At 45.1% G+C, this 15,304-nt stretch overlaps 1 protein-coding gene across 1 annotated transcript in view; it reads left to right on the top strand.

Moving 5' to 3' along the window:
• Positions 1-15,304, top strand: part of SPNS2 (sphingolipid transporter 2) — a 165,482-nt gene that overhangs the window by 106,787 nt on the left and 43,391 nt on the right. The window contains exons 4-8 of the mRNA XM_030536898.1: positions 1,051-1,202; positions 3,461-3,527; positions 6,749-6,891; positions 8,328-8,480; positions 12,580-12,769. Of these exons, the coding sequence (XP_030392758.1) occupies positions 1,051-1,202; positions 3,461-3,527; positions 6,749-6,891; positions 8,328-8,480; positions 12,580-12,769 (705 nt within the window). The remainder of the gene's footprint in view (positions 1-1,050; positions 1,203-3,460; positions 3,528-6,748; positions 6,892-8,327; positions 8,481-12,579; positions 12,770-15,304) is intronic.

Genomic DNA, 15,304 nt, shown 5'->3' with positions numbered 1-15,304 from the left:
CGATCTGAGGGGAGCCCCCATCAGGAAATGTGTTCTGTTAGTTCCCTGACGTCTGTGGAAAATTCCTTTTCCTCTTCCATGTTGGCTTGTATTAGATTTCAGTTTGTTGCATTTCACATTGTTCTAACATATTCTGGTCTGTGTTGAGTCTCTGTTCACTTCCACTGCTTGCGGAGAGTGCACGTTTCCAAGTGATTTCTGTCACCAGCTTTACATTTGTGCAACATGTACAATTGCCTAGGATGTCCCTGAATCCCCTGTTGTTAAGCAGCACACTGACTGCTTTATAAGCAGACCAATGCTCCCTGGGCAAAGTTAGGCCGGGTCTACACTATACTATAACTAAGTCACTCCGGGGTGTGAAAAATCCATGTCCTTGAGCGATGGAGTTATTCCGACCTAGCCCCATGTAGACAGTGCTATGTCAATGGGGGAGCTTCGCCTGTCCACATAGCTACTGCTTCTTGGGGAGGTGGATTATCTATGCCGACAGGAGAAGCTCTTCCATACTTTTCTGAAGAGTCTTAAAAGTTGCACCAGGATTGACTTTTCAGCCCAATGCTCTGTGGCAACTTGGATAATGAGGATTTATACTCATAATTTAAGACCTCCAAATACAAGAGTCGTCGTCAGCTCTGCTCCCCACGAACCTTCCTCTAGGGTTGCTCTGTCTGTATCCATAACCCTCCTATGGTTGAGCCTCCCCCTGAGAGTGAAATGAGAATCTCCAGCTTCCCATTCTTTAACCATAGTAGCTGCCAATGTACACTTCGTAGCCAGAAGGCTTGGAACATCTTCTGGAATGCAAATTAGGGCAAGGGTTTATTATTACAGTTATTTTTTTAAAATATGCGTAAACCACTACAGAAATATGGCACTGACATTTTCCCTGAGAATACAAACATAAGGAGCAGTGGTAAGAGTGACAGGGGGATGAGGGGGGTAAGTGTTATCGACTGGTCACATGGGCTTGCGTTTCCATGCTGGACTGTTTCATTATCTACCATTTTGATGACTGATTGATTAATTTTTTCTTATTACTTCCCTCAGTATTTCTGGCTCCTCGTCCTCTCACGAGGTTTGGTTGGCATCGGTGAAGCCAGTTATTCCACCATCGCTCCCACCATCATAGGAGACCTTTTCACCAAAAACACCAGAACCTTCATGCTGTCTGTCTTCTACTTTGCAATCCCTCTTGGCAGGTAACCAGTTCGCTGCAGTTCTCTTCAATTACCAAACCTCTGAAGCGGCTGACAAGAAAAGACACATTTTCATAGATTTGAATTGTATGGTAAGGAAAAAGTTTGCAGGTTGATGGCTAGCATAGGGGCTGTTTAGAAGCAATGGGTTCTGGTACCTGTTTTGCCATTGATTCATGTGCAAGTTTGTTTAAGACCCTTGCATGGAATAAATATGAGGTATTACTAATTAATAGAGCTGGATGAAAACAGAAAATAACTATTTAGCATATACATTTTTGGAATAACCGCAATATTACTTGTATAACTGTTGAAAATGTTATACCAGTTTTCTTAGTTGTTGTTTTTATTCATTTGAGATAAGGGCCTTTTTGAGTCAAGTTGTTCCAAGTTACCATATACTCTAGAAGAGTCATTAGGTTAAGGTGCTAAGGGCTAAATTTTCAAACCTGTGAAAGTATAATTGCTGGCACATCTACCTAACGCGTGTGAATGTTGGAAAGTGCAGGTCAGATCCATAATGTAGCTCTTGAAATTTTGGCCTTTCCAAAGCATTCTTTAGCTTACACTCAAACTCTGACTGACTTGAATCTGCCAAATTTGGCAGACGGTCTAGAGGACCCAGTGGTTAAAACCACAGTAGCCAGTCTGTATTAGTACTCCACCACTGCAGCGACAACTGTGGGAAATGACTTTTAAAAGTCTAATGTAGACAAGGCTGAGGAGAGCTGCTGTAATGAGCATTCACGCTTCAACTTAGGGAGAGGAGTCAAGGACCATACAGCCCATAGTCTCCTGATGAATGTAACAGCCAGACTCAATCTTTGAGTAATTATTTCCCCTAGCACTTTCTTTCAGTTGAGTTCCCTTATCAGCCCAACGCAGTATCTGATTGTTAGGACTAGAGAGATCCTGTATTTCTTACAACGGTTGACCCTGCATTGTGAGATTGTAGACAGGGTGGGCTCAGACAATGTGGATCCAGATTCCCAGAAGCAGATGACTTCCTCTGAAGAAGTGGCACAGTGAGTTCATTTCCAGAAAGGGAAAACCTGGAGAGCAGTTAACTGCACCATTGCAGTGAAAAACATCTGGATTAGGATGGTGATACGCCAGCTAGAATTTGTGGCAGTAACCTTAAAACAAAGATTGAAACATTCTTTTGCTCTTCAGGAGGAAGAAATGGCTGGTCCTTAACAGATGGAAATAACTTTTTCCTAAACAGCCCTAGGAAACTGAACACTTTTATGTAGAGAATTGAGCTGAGCAGTGGTTGGCAACAAATTAATTCCTTCCAAAGACAAACATGCTTGATAATGGCAAATGGCTAGAAGTGGGCTCCCTTTGCTCACTCTGGCTCTGGACCTGATTTTTTCCAAAGTCTAATGGAGTTTGGATCCGTGGTTTGGTTTTGGAGCCATATCTGTGAATGGCTCAGCACCAGAATGGTATTGATGGTAATTTGGGTGCCTGCATGACTTAGAGGGCTGTTTGGCAACAGCCAGCCACCCTGGAACAGCTCTGGCAGCTTTTACCCAAGGCAGCCTCTGCGCTGAATGCTGGCATTTTTGGAAGATCGATTTCGTGCTGTTCATTTCAGTTCTAGGGAAACATCATTGCAGGTCACCAGCCCGACCACTCAGCTAGATCTACCTTTTAGTACCTGATCATAATTCTGTGATACGTGGCTGAAAAGTCTGCTGGCTTCTCTAACCTGCTGACACGTTTATGATATTTGCCCGTCAGCCCTATGTGCTTGTTCTTCTAAGATTTTTGGTATGAACTTATAAAAAACAGTGTCTTGATGCATATTCGGGAACAACTGCTGTTAAATTAAGAGATGGCATTTAAATGGTTTGGTGCAGTATAAACTTGATGGTACTTGTTATTAATTCTAGGTCTGGGCCCAAAACCACAGGTGCTCAGCTTGCTGCAGTGATTGGTGTGATGTAGGAATCTGAATGGGACAGTCTTTGGATCCTGGGACTTTGTTTCAACCCCTTATAGGGCAAAGGGCTTGCAGTGAAGTTCAGATCAGTAGCTAAATTTTCACCAAACCAGAGGCTATTTGGACCCATCATGCTGTTAGAAGTTACACATTCTCCACTTTTAGTGATGCTAACTCTTGTTTCTGCAGGAAAAGGGAACTTGCAGATAGGGCAGGTGACCATGACTGTTCTGTCTGCATTTCACGGTCTTTGAGAACAGCTGCACCTATAGCACTCGATTAAAACTGGCTCTCTTCTTTGTACTTTTTGCAGTGGTTTGGGATACATCACTGGATCAAGTGTGAAGCAAGTAGCAGGAGACTGGCATTGGGCGTTGCGGGTAAGCACCTGTCTCATATTCAATAAGTCTGTTAAAATATCCTTGGTGAACTCCCACACAGAAACATTAGAACTGGCCAGAAAACAGGGTGTAACTTTCATGAAAACTTTCTGAAAATTCCCAGCTCTTCAGCTGGGCAAAAATTTTGAAATATGAAATTTTGTTGTCATGTTTCATCAACATTTTGCCAACAAATTGACAGAATTTTCGCAGTTTTGCAAGTGGGTGAAATTTCCATCCCTTTTCCCCAGCAAAATGGAAAATTTCCAACATACTCCAATAAGTTGGCACATGTCATTGTCACAGTCTTTATCCCATTTCAAAAGAAGATGGTGCTACCTCATCATGTTTTATTCTGCCTTACATAATCCAGGGGCTGCACCATCTTCTGACGGAACAGTATTTAACAGATTGAGGTTAAGGGCAGAAGAGGACTTCCAGGCAGGGCAGGATAAAAAAACTGGGGCACTGGAAAGATACATGTACAGATATTAAGCACGTAGCAGACAAAACGTATGCAGCTCCTGGACAAAAAGGGAAAGGTATTTATTGTTGGTTCTTTGTGCTTGTTTCCCTGCCTGAGAGTAGCAGATTTCCAATCACTTCATTATCAGTCAACAGTGGTTTCTTGATAGGCTGGGGAATAGGAGGAACCTTAAATCAACTTAGTTGCCTTTCAGTCCCCTGCTATCAAGAAATTCCTGCTTTGAGGAAAAAACACTTTGTTCCAGCTTCCGCTTGTTTTTCTGCCCAGAGACACTCAGTTTCCTTCTATTTTAACCTCTAGGGACCTTGATAAATGTGTTGAAAAGATAATAAACCACACACACAAACACATACACACACAGTGATGTCTTGAAATTGCTGGCAGGAAGTGGCCCAGCAAACCTGCTTTCTGGCCTTTGACAGTCTGGCCAGCACGGGGTTGAGTGAGATGCTCTCTCAGGGCTGGCAGTCCTGAAGGCAATTAATTGCATGAAGCTCGTGCCAATGTAGTTTATAACAGCAGGTGCTGAAATACATGGATTCCCTACCTCAAACAAATGGCATTTTTTGGTGGCTGGAAGTGAGAAGTGAAGCCAGTAAAGTCACCAGGAATAGTCCATCAGTAGCCGGCTGAGTGGGGAGCAGATTTCAACCAGGAACCTAGAATGAAAAGAATTAAGTTTAATGCTATGACATTTCAGACTAGAAAATTGGCCACTTTACCTAATGGCAGGAATGCTTTAAGGATGAAGCTGACTTCTGAGCAGAGGAGCAGCGCTGCGCGGAAGCCCCTCATTCAACACATTGTGTTTAAATGAGTCTGATGTGTTACATAGGCATCATGCTGGCCTAGTGCATTGAGATGAAAGGCCCCCTAAGGCCGTAGTTGTCAACCTTTTGGGGCTCAGAACCCAGTTGTAAACCTTGATGGCGTGACCCACGATACAGCTTTAGTGCCAAATACATCTGGCTTAGGAAATATATTTCGTACCTGCGAGATATAGTATACACATGAACATAATAAATGCTAAAAAAGTATGCTTATGCATGCTATAGTGGTGGCTCCTGTCCTGATGGGCTGGCTGGGCACAGGTCCTCGCTCCAGGTGTTGCAACCTCTGGGGTCACAGTGCTGCTCAGATTTGTGTGAGTGGTGTTGTGACCTGGTGCATGGTATCAAAGCATCACTCACTCAAATTTGGTCCAGCCAGCCCCTATCATTGTGAGAGAGGAGTGGCTGGACCAAACCTGACTGGCACTACAACCCTGTGGACTTGGTCACAAGGCCCAGAGTAGGGCACTAAGCCCAGTCAGCCCTGAGGGACCAGAGCTGCAGGAGTCGCCAGTGTGGGGTGATTGTGAGATGGGCTTTGTCTGCAGCCCTCCCGCGGGCCTCCCATGTGACTCCTTGTCACATTCTGGAGACCTAATTTTGGGTTGTGACCCATAGGCTGAGCAAGCTTGCTCTGAAGGGCTAACAGTATCATTTGGTGCAGGGAGTTACCATTAGCTCCCTTCTCTTCAAGTGAAATTTCCACCTTTGTTTCTGGCAAGAGTCTTTCTGGGCTCCTGTGCTTGTAGATCCCAGGCTTCCTGTGCGTCAATCTCTCCATCATGTTCTATGCAAACTTGAAGATAGTGATAACTTGACTGTACAAAACATATGGAAACTGTCAGGAGACGTTGGTCTGTCTTTTGGTCTTGTCTACACGGGGACACTTACGAAAGTTAATCCGAATTTACTAAAGGTATGAATTTAAAAGACATTAGTCAAATGTCAGTAACTCACAAGTTAATTAAACTAAATCAAATTAAGATCACTTGAATTCTGAATAGGAGAGGAGTTTCATGTGGTTTAATTAATCCACTTTAAATTCACATCTTAAATTAATTCAGATTAATTTTCTTGAGCGTCCTCATATAGACAAGCCTTAAATCTAGTAGTGTAGTGAGTGTAATTGCTTATTTCCTAGGTGTGTTGCTTTACTGTGTCACCTCTCGTGATCTCACCAGATCTCCTAACCTAGGCAGGGTCATGCTAGTCATACTTGGATGAGAGACGCTGAAGAAGAACCAGAGTGTTTGTAGCGGTGCTTCGTAGGTTGCAGTCTTCCCTCTGGTTCAGTAGTAATTCCAGTGCCCCAGTAAAGTGCCAGAGGATGCTGTGTTGCTGGAGGAGCTCATCTTTCAGTGTCCTCTTCTGTTTTCCCCCCTCTCTAGCTGGAATGCTCTATGCAGGGAGCATTCAGGAACTGGCTGAAGATGGAAAGCCAGAGGTGGGCAAGGGGCATGTGCACGCACTTGCATGTGCAGTAGGGGAAAGGTCAGAAAGTGACTCACTCCCAACATCCAGAAAACCTTTCATTTTCCTGGCATACTACCCCTGACACACTTCAAATACTTCTAGAAATTAGCCTGGTCCCTAGCCCACCTGGGAGTAAACTGGCTTCCTAAGGGTTAAATGTCACAGAAGATGAGCTGGGTACATGAGTAACGCAGAATGTGAACATCTTAATCACGAGCATCCGCAAAGCTGAGCTACGAGAGTAAGTAAGAGTCTCAACAGTGACAGAGAAAGGAAGGAGAGGAGCAGGTGTGGCAGTGGGAGCATACAGATTCAGACCAGATGTAAAGAATCTGGTCACTGAAATGAAACTAATGCAATTTGTTTCTTTTTGACTAGCCATGGTAACCACTGGCAACTTTCTGTGCTGATTTCCAGGTCCTCTCTTTCAGGTATCTCCACTCCTAGGCATGATAACAGGGACACTCATCTTGATATTTGTACCTGTTGCTAAGAGAGGCAATGTGGAACAGCTGGGGGGACAGCTGAAGGCTCGGACCTCATGGCTAAGAGACATGAAGGCACTGCTCAGAAAGTAAGAGAGCTATGCTAAAATGCGCTTGGCCTTTAACTCTCAGCCTGGCAGTCAGATAGCATTTGCCATTCTACTGCTGTATGATTTGCAAGTGGCAGCACTCGAGGAGCAGCAGAAAGCATGATCCTTGGGCCTGAGAAAAGAAACCACAGTTGTGGTTTCACAAGGGATGATCCCCAGTTGGAATCCAAATTTGGATCTACCCTTTCCAAGGTTCAGATTGGAGGGTTTTCTAAGGTCCATATCTGGTTCTCGCTTCAGGGAAGCTCAAGTGTGGACGTGGAAACATATGAAAGAGGAAATGGTGTTACTGGCTTTCAGCCCTTTTTTCTGTCCTGAGGGGCACCAGGAAAGGAGACCCCTTCCTGGGGGAGGGGGAATTAAATGTTAGTGAATTTTGAGGAGCAAATATACAAATGCATGCACTTGCTTGCAGGCCCGCACATGCTTGCGGGTATACACGTGCTTACACAGTTCCACATGGCTATGCACCCACACTTTCACAGTGTCAGTCATTTTGCTGCACTTGCTGTCAGGATGTTTCTGGGATTACATCCGAGCACATCTCCATTTACCCGCAGATTGCCCTGGGAGTTCCCAAGTGGAAATTGTTCCTTCTGATGGTACTGACTAGTGCATTTTCCTAGTGTTGTCAGCAAGAATGAGGGTGTTAGGACCCGTGGTTGTGGTTCATTCCAGGCGTCTCCATGGGGCTTCTCCTCGTATCATTTGAATGCCTGGTAATCCAAATGGTAATGATGCTACTCTCCCAATGAGACAGGGTCACTAAGATGAGGAGAAGAGTATCTGGAGTAGGCAAGTAGGCAGAACGAGAGGGAGGGCATCCTGATGATTGAGTGCTGACTATATTACTTAATGGTCACATGGCACTTTGCAGATGTGAAGTGCTGTCCAGGAGGTGAGATGTATTGTTCGTGTCACAACACAATGTGCTAGAAATGTACTCTGGGCCTGATTTTCCATTGCCTTGCACCATCACTGCACCTGTGGAAAGTGAGTGCGAAAAAGTACTGCACTGAAGCCTGGTAGAATTTTACCCCTGCTTTGCACCGATGTAATGACTGAACAAGGTGCAAGTGAGGGAGACCTAGGCCCTATACACTGTGAGTGATGCTTTAAACTCAGTTACAAACCTATGTAACAGACTAAAACCAGAGTGGCGATCGCTACAAAATGTAGAGGTAGATCCAACAGAAAGTACTGTAATTATATCATCAGAGCCTATTTGAGCAGCTGGTGATTTTGATCTTAGCTCTAGGGACACTCTGGTTTATGGGGTTAGGGCTGAGCTGATGCTGTTTTCTGTTTTGCTGCCTCCCATGGCTCTTATTTCTTTGGGGTTTCCCTACTGCAAAGATAAAGCTGATCTGGAGCTCAGATTTCCCCATGGATTTTTCTCTCTTGCATCTTCACAGCCGCAGCTATGTGTTCTCGTCGCTGGCCACCTCCGCCGTCTCCTTTGCCACAGGGGCGCTGGGTATGTGGATCCCCCTCTACCTTCACAGGGCACAAGTTGTGCAGAAGACTGTCGACACCTGCAGTTCAGAGCCCTGTGGCACCAAGGACAGGTAAGGCTCATCCTGTGCTATTGTGAAGAGGGGCTGTCCTACCGCAGATGACATTCAGATTTACAGAGCTTGGGCTTAAGAGAAAGAAATCCATTTACTAGGATCCTTATAACTTCCTGTGGCCCTTTGCAACAACGATAGGAAGCACTGGGGTTTAAATCCAGAATTTGTTCTTCGCTGCTGCAGCTGATCTTTTCCTCACTACTGGATGTGAACTTGTAGTGAAGCCAGAATACTGGGCAGGTGAGATCAGGGAAGAAAGACGACTTTGTAGCTTAGGCACAGGAGTGAGACCCAAGAGATATCAATTCTACTCTGTCATGGCCACTAATTCCCAGCACGATGTTACCTGGAGATGGGGCTTCTCTATGCCTGAACTTCAACATTTGTAACATGGATGTACCACGTCTGCAGCGGGCTAAGCCGTTCGTTTGATTTGTGTGGATCTAGTGCTTGGAGATCTTTTCATGAAATGCTGCACACTGTGATGTCGTAAGTAGGAGCTTATGATCCCACTGTAGGATCCAGCAGGAGATGGTTGCCATGGTGAGAGAGGAGGATCTCACCACGGCTCACATTTCTTCAGCAATAGCAAGGATTGGGCTGGCATGGTGGCCAAAGTTCAGGACTCAGTTTGGCTCCTGGAGGAAGAGCAGCCAGCAAGGGAGTGCCATTGTGGCCATATCCTCAGCCCCTGTGGTTGGTGCACCGCTCCTCTGCCTGGTGAACCATGTGCTGTAAACAGGCTGCCAAAGGAGGAACTTTGACTGGATGAATGGCTTTGGGGGTCCTTTGAGTTGAAGAGAGATCCCAGACTTGCAGGGAAAGTATCAAAAACTGGTTTTGCCTGTTACTGTTTTCATATAAAGGCGCTGGGTTTGAACTTGCCCTAGGGTGAAAGTTTCTCTTTATATGTTACTATAGTGCTGACCCTAAGGCAATAAAGAAATAAGGTCTGAGGGTATCAGAGTGAATATACTTCCCTGCCATGCTGGAGTAGCGTAATACTGGAGAGCAGTATTAATAATTACCTTTCATCCTGAAGATATCCCTAAGCACTTGATGGCGTGTGTATGCTGGTATCAGTCACGTGCTACAAACATGCAGCTGCTTCTGAAGTAGATTGCAGCAGTAGACTACATTATAGCACATGATTTGGGAAGAATAAAGTAATAAGTGCAGAACTGGAAGTCCTAGTTATCTAGTCTGGTCCCTTTCGCTGAGGCAGGACTAAATATTATCGAGACCATCCCTGACAAGTGTTTGTCTAACCTGTTCTTTAAAAAAAACAGTGAAGAACTGCCAAGTTGCAGCGGGAACTTGGGTATTAAGAAGACAGTTACCAGAGTTGGAAATTGGCCATCACACCAGAGTTAATGTGAGAGTTGATAGGGAAATCATTATTTTTTCCCCCATACAGAACACTGTGACAAAAATAAAAAAAATTTTTTTTCCAAATCTCTCGACTTTCTCAAGTTTTTTGGGAAATAAAAACCTGAAGATTACTAGTTCAGTTTTTCAACAAAAAACAGAATTTTGAATGAAAATGGAATACTTTTCACATGTTGCAATTTTTATTTTTAAAAAGGTGGAAAATTATTGATCAGCTCTAGTTAATACCCTCAACATGTGCCATGAAATCTCTAACAGCCTGAGATGCCTCTTTCACTAATCTTACTTAAGGATTGCCCCACCTGGTCCCCATTGTCCTCTGGTCCTTTAAGAGCCAGTACTTTGTTACTACTTTTGATGCATATCCACCATGGCAGTAGGGGGGAGAGCATGAGAGCTGTGATGACAGGGGAAGAAAAGTAAGGTTTGGGTCCTACTGGCTTTGCTAATGTATCACAGAAGGCTCTCGCTCCATTCTGTGTTGCTTCACGTTGCACCTGGGTCTCTTCTTTCAGCACCATTGATGGAACGTTGCTTTGTTTTGTATTCGGTTACATTTTGCATGAAAGGTGCTCAGAAGGTGATGAAAGCATTGCTATGGCTGGGTTAAAATTGTAGAAAAGCATCCTGTTGCCAGCTTTTTGACTTTGTACTGGCTATAGGAAACAAAGCTTAGACAGGTGGATTTTCCTAATATAATATCATGTCACAAATTAACTGCCAAGAGTGGTTAAACCAGCAGACGCAGGCCATCCTGCAAAAATGTCGCTAGTGGAGAAAGCAGCCCCAACAGCCTGCCCATCTCTTGTTCATAAAGGGAAGTTTTCTCCTCCTACAGTTTTAGCTATCTTGAAGCTCCATTGCCATTACTGCAAAGATTGTTGTATTCCAGATCATGCACGCAAGATGCAGAACACCTGGGCGATGAACAGACACGCCTTTACATTTTGACAACTAAATAGCAAATGTGTAGTGCTGCAGCAGAGGAATCGGGTTGGACGGGATTTCACAAGGACCAAAGGGCGTTAGGAACCTGACTCCTATTGAAATTCAATGAGCTTTGCATGTCTAACTCCCTTTATGCTCCTTAGCCCCCACCCTGCCTATTACTTGTATGACACTTTCAACCCACAGTGTAGGAGGAGGAGCTGAGGGCTCCAATGGAGTAGTGGTTCCTAATCTGTCGTCAACCTGTTGCTTGTTTGTTTCTCATGCCATAATGTGGCCATGTTTGAGCTGGAAGGGGACATGTAATATACTGTCCACTCCCTCCCTGTTCCAAGTTGAGACAGAGTTCCTTGCATGATACCACTGTAAAGCTTCACTGGTCCCAGCTCCACCCACCAACCCCATAATAGGACAAGAGACAGAATAAGAAAGCGGCTTTGGCACTGGACTCTTAGGGCTATATTTTCAAAACTGGCCACTTAAGTTGCACGCAGCTCACCAGCAATGGTTGCTGCCGGTTGTATACTGTACATTAGAGGGAGCTAGAAGATAACCTGTTGATAGGCAGAGGCAGTGGTAAAGATTGCAGGCTGGAATTAAGAGCAGATCCAGAAGTGCTGTGAGGCTGCTGGGCGTGCCCACTCTGCCCTCATAGAGCCTAGTGCAGAACTTTCTGTTGTAGCGTGTGTCTGAAATAAGCTGCTCTCCTGTTCTACTCTGAACTTTGCGTCAGACTAACGGTGTACAGGGCCCCTGCTGGCTCCCCACAAGGGACATCTACTCCATTCTTCCCCACACGCAGACATGACATTTTCCAAAATTCTCCCATGCAGACTTTGCAGACATGGTTTGGCAACCAGTTTTGGAACAAGCGGCCTTCTAGTTTTTATTGTCACCATGGCATTCCCAGTTCCTCGGTAGTCCAGGAGTTTGCCACAGGTTGCTAGCTAGGCAACAAGTTACAGATTTTTCAGTGTTGCCAATACCAAGCATTCAAAAAGTGTGAGTCAAAAAATCAGGAGACTGGCTTAGAAATCACAAGAATTTGTTCAAATGATCATTTAGAGATTGTTTTATTTGCCTTATTTTTTGAGCCACTAGGGTGTAGGGTACAGTTACGATTTTTTAAGTACAGTTATTCCATCCCTGCCAGTGTTACCCTGCCCCTGCCGATCTGACTTTGAGTGTGTGAGGTCATGTTGTGCAGAGGAGGCCGTTTTGTTTCTTTATAAGTACCGGAACAACGTTCTGCTGCGTTTGGGCCTAGCGCATGTTAAAATCTCAAGCTTTTCTCCGCAACCATGCGAGCTAGAAACTTTCTCCCTGGTCAACTGAATCTGGGAGCTGAGGCTTGGAGAATAGCATCTAATATCACAAGACTTGCAATGAAATCGTGAGAATCGACAACACTGAGAATTTGCCCTGCTGTACTTCTGCTTAACAACCAGATGCATAAGGCAGACTTAGTCAAGTGCACTTCGTATGAAATGCAGCCCTGTTCAGAGAGCCAGCCAAAGGCCCCGTGCACCTCCCAAGTCCCATTTAGGCCCATAGCCCTTTGAGCTGCGGTGAATTGAACCTAATATGCCTCTCTTTTCTTCCAGGAAAATTGACGGTGACAAATACTGTATTTCTTAAACCCACAAAGCCAGTTCAGATCCCATCACCCTGTATTTTCCCTATTTGTTTGTGACTATAGCTTGTCCACATGAGTGCATCAGTGAACAAATAACTCTCTCTCAATATTTTGTTTTAATAGTTTGATCTTCGGAGCAATCACATGCTTCACTGGTTTTCTGGGCGTGATCACCGGGGCTGGGGCAACCAAATGGTGCCGGTTAAAAACCCAGCGAGCTGACCCCCTGGTCTGTGCCGTCGGCATGTTAGGGTCGGCCATCTTCATCTGTCTGATCTTCGTTGCTGCCAAGAGCAGTATTGTGGGAGCCTATGTAAGTATGGTCCATTCTCTGAATCTCGTGTTTGCCCTGTCCACCGAGCTTCTTAGCAGATCGGTGTGCATCCTTCCATGCAGTGGGGCTGAGACACTGGTTTATGCGTGCTTCTCTTCTGCTTGACCTTCTTTCTTTTGCTCACTGCCATCTCAGCATCACCATGCTCTGTTTGGGGGCAAAATGGCATTGTACCGTTTTCACTTTTCCCATCAAAATCTCACCAAGAAGTGCTGTAGATTAGATACAGGGATATAGCTCATGTGCAAAAATCCATCGTTCTCCTCCTTTGTTCTGCTTTAGCCGGGTAAGGGCATTGCCTTAGTCCAGAATGCCAGTACCGGGAAATGGCAGTCACTTTTATTATGAAAGTTCTGTAATTACAATGTAATTAAATGTCAGTTGCACTGAGGCTATCCTTTCTGAAACCTGTAATTACCATTTAATTCATGAGACTGGACAGTTTGGTGCATGATTGAGAATAATAGACCAGATACACTGTATTATTATCTATTTTTATTACTGTAAGCGCTAGGAGCTCTAGTAGTGAACCAGGGGGTCATGGTGCTAGGCGCTGTACAAACAGAACAAAAAGATGGTCCCTGCCCCACAGAGATTACAGTCTAAGTATGAGACAACAGGTGGATGCGGACAGATGGGGATACAAGGAAACAATGGGGTAATGCCTAATGACGAGACTCCCAAAGGGGTAGTAAGTAAATCAGTCATGCAGTTCACTGGACATTTGAAAGAATTAGTGATAATTACACAGTGAGAAGTGTGTGATTACTAGAGATGGTTGGGAGTTTTTCAGCGACATGTTTTTCCCGTTGGTAATACTAATTGGTCAAAACCAAAACTTGGCACAGAAATGGTCTAGGATGGTAGTGAAGAGAGATAGAGATTTCAGTCTAGCCAATAACCTGCAGGGGTAGCGCACTTGCGGGGGATGTGGGAGACCCAAATTCAAGTCCCTCCTCTGAATCAGGCAGAGCAGAACTTAGAACCTAGATACTGCTCATCGTGAGTGTCTGTGTCTCTCACATCCCAGGCAAGTGCCCTAACCTCTGGGGTGGGTGGGCGGGCGTGTCAAAGCTTTGAAAAGTTTTGTTTTCACTCTGATACAGAACAAAAACGAAAACTGAAACCTCAGAGTTTTTCACAAAGTGGAATTCTTGTTTTCTGGCCAATGTCTGTGATTACACAGCAATTGCAATAGCGCTATACTGTAGTAAAGTGTGACCAGGTACGCTTCAGACTGGCTCATAACCCTCCCATGCAGAATCCTTCATTTCTCTTCATTCCCTCAGTGTGCAGGCTGGCCTAGGGGAGGGACTCCTATCATAGTCCAGTCCCAGGTCTGGATCTTGCTTTTAGCACAGGAGAATGGAAATCCTGGGCAGTGAAACAGATCCCAGTTACATTAAATCCTAAAGCCCTTGTGTTTTTCTGCAGGACAGAGAAACTAGGTGGTTTTTTTTAGGCCTGAGCAGGAAGGTGGGAGTAGGGTAACATCAAAAAGTCAAAACGTTGCTTTCCCTGACCAGAAGCAATCAATCCAGGGATGTAGGGTTTGATTTTAAATGAAACAAACAAAAAGTTGCACTACAATTTCCTGTCTAGGAAGATGTCCAGCACTCGATTAACTGGTATAAGCTTGACGTAAGCGCTGCCCGGAGCCTGCACCCCTGAGCCACCCCATTCCCCCCCCATCCCAGCCTTGATCCCCCTCCCACCCTCAGAACCTCCCGGTTCCAGCCCAGAGCACCTTCCTGCATGCTCAGTCCCACTGCTGAGCCTGCACCCCCAGCCTGGAGCCCTCTCTCGCACCTTGAACTCCTCACTTCTGGCACCACCCTGGAGCCTGCACCCCTAGCCAGAGCCCTCACCCTCTCTCGCACCTTGAACTCCTCACTTCTGGCCCCACTCTGGAGCCTGCACCCCTAGCTAGAGCCCTCGCCCTCTCTCGCACCCCAATTTTGTGAGCATTCCTGGCCCACCATAGAATTTCCATACCCAGATGTGGCCCTTGAGCCAAAAAGTTTGCTCACCTCTAAGACGATCAAGATAAATTAACCCAATTCATTCCAGTGGGCATGTTGCTAAAGCTTTCATCCCCTCTCGGAGGTCCTCAGAACTCACAGGGACAGGGAAAACAACGTACTTCAGAAGTATCCGCCATAGCGAGTTTCATCCCAAAAACGAATTGTACCCCATTTGAAGGTAATGAGGTCAAGGAGTAGGAAGGAGAAATGAGGCAGTTAGAAGTGGAATCGGTAACCAGACCTGAGAGGATACTGAAGAAGTGAATTAAAAATAAATTGAGAGCTTGAGTCTCCCGAGTTGTCACCAGGACTGAATTCAGGAGAAATGTTTCTTTTAGGTAGAGTGTCAAAAAAATGAACGGTATGAGAGAGCAAAATAAGCTGCTGAGATGGCATATTATGACACTCGTGGCTTTCCTTACCTTCTTGATTTGAGGAGTTTTGGGTCATCGCAAGCCTATTGGAATGGTGTGTACTTCTGTTGAGTTGA

Source organism: Gopherus evgoodei, chromosome 17 (assembly GCF_007399415.2).
Source record: "Gopherus evgoodei ecotype Sinaloan lineage chromosome 17, rGopEvg1_v1.p, whole genome shotgun sequence".
Classification (NCBI taxonomy): domain Eukaryota; kingdom Metazoa; phylum Chordata; order Testudines; family Testudinidae; genus Gopherus; species Gopherus evgoodei.
This window is presented reverse-complemented; position numbering and strand designations above follow the sequence as displayed.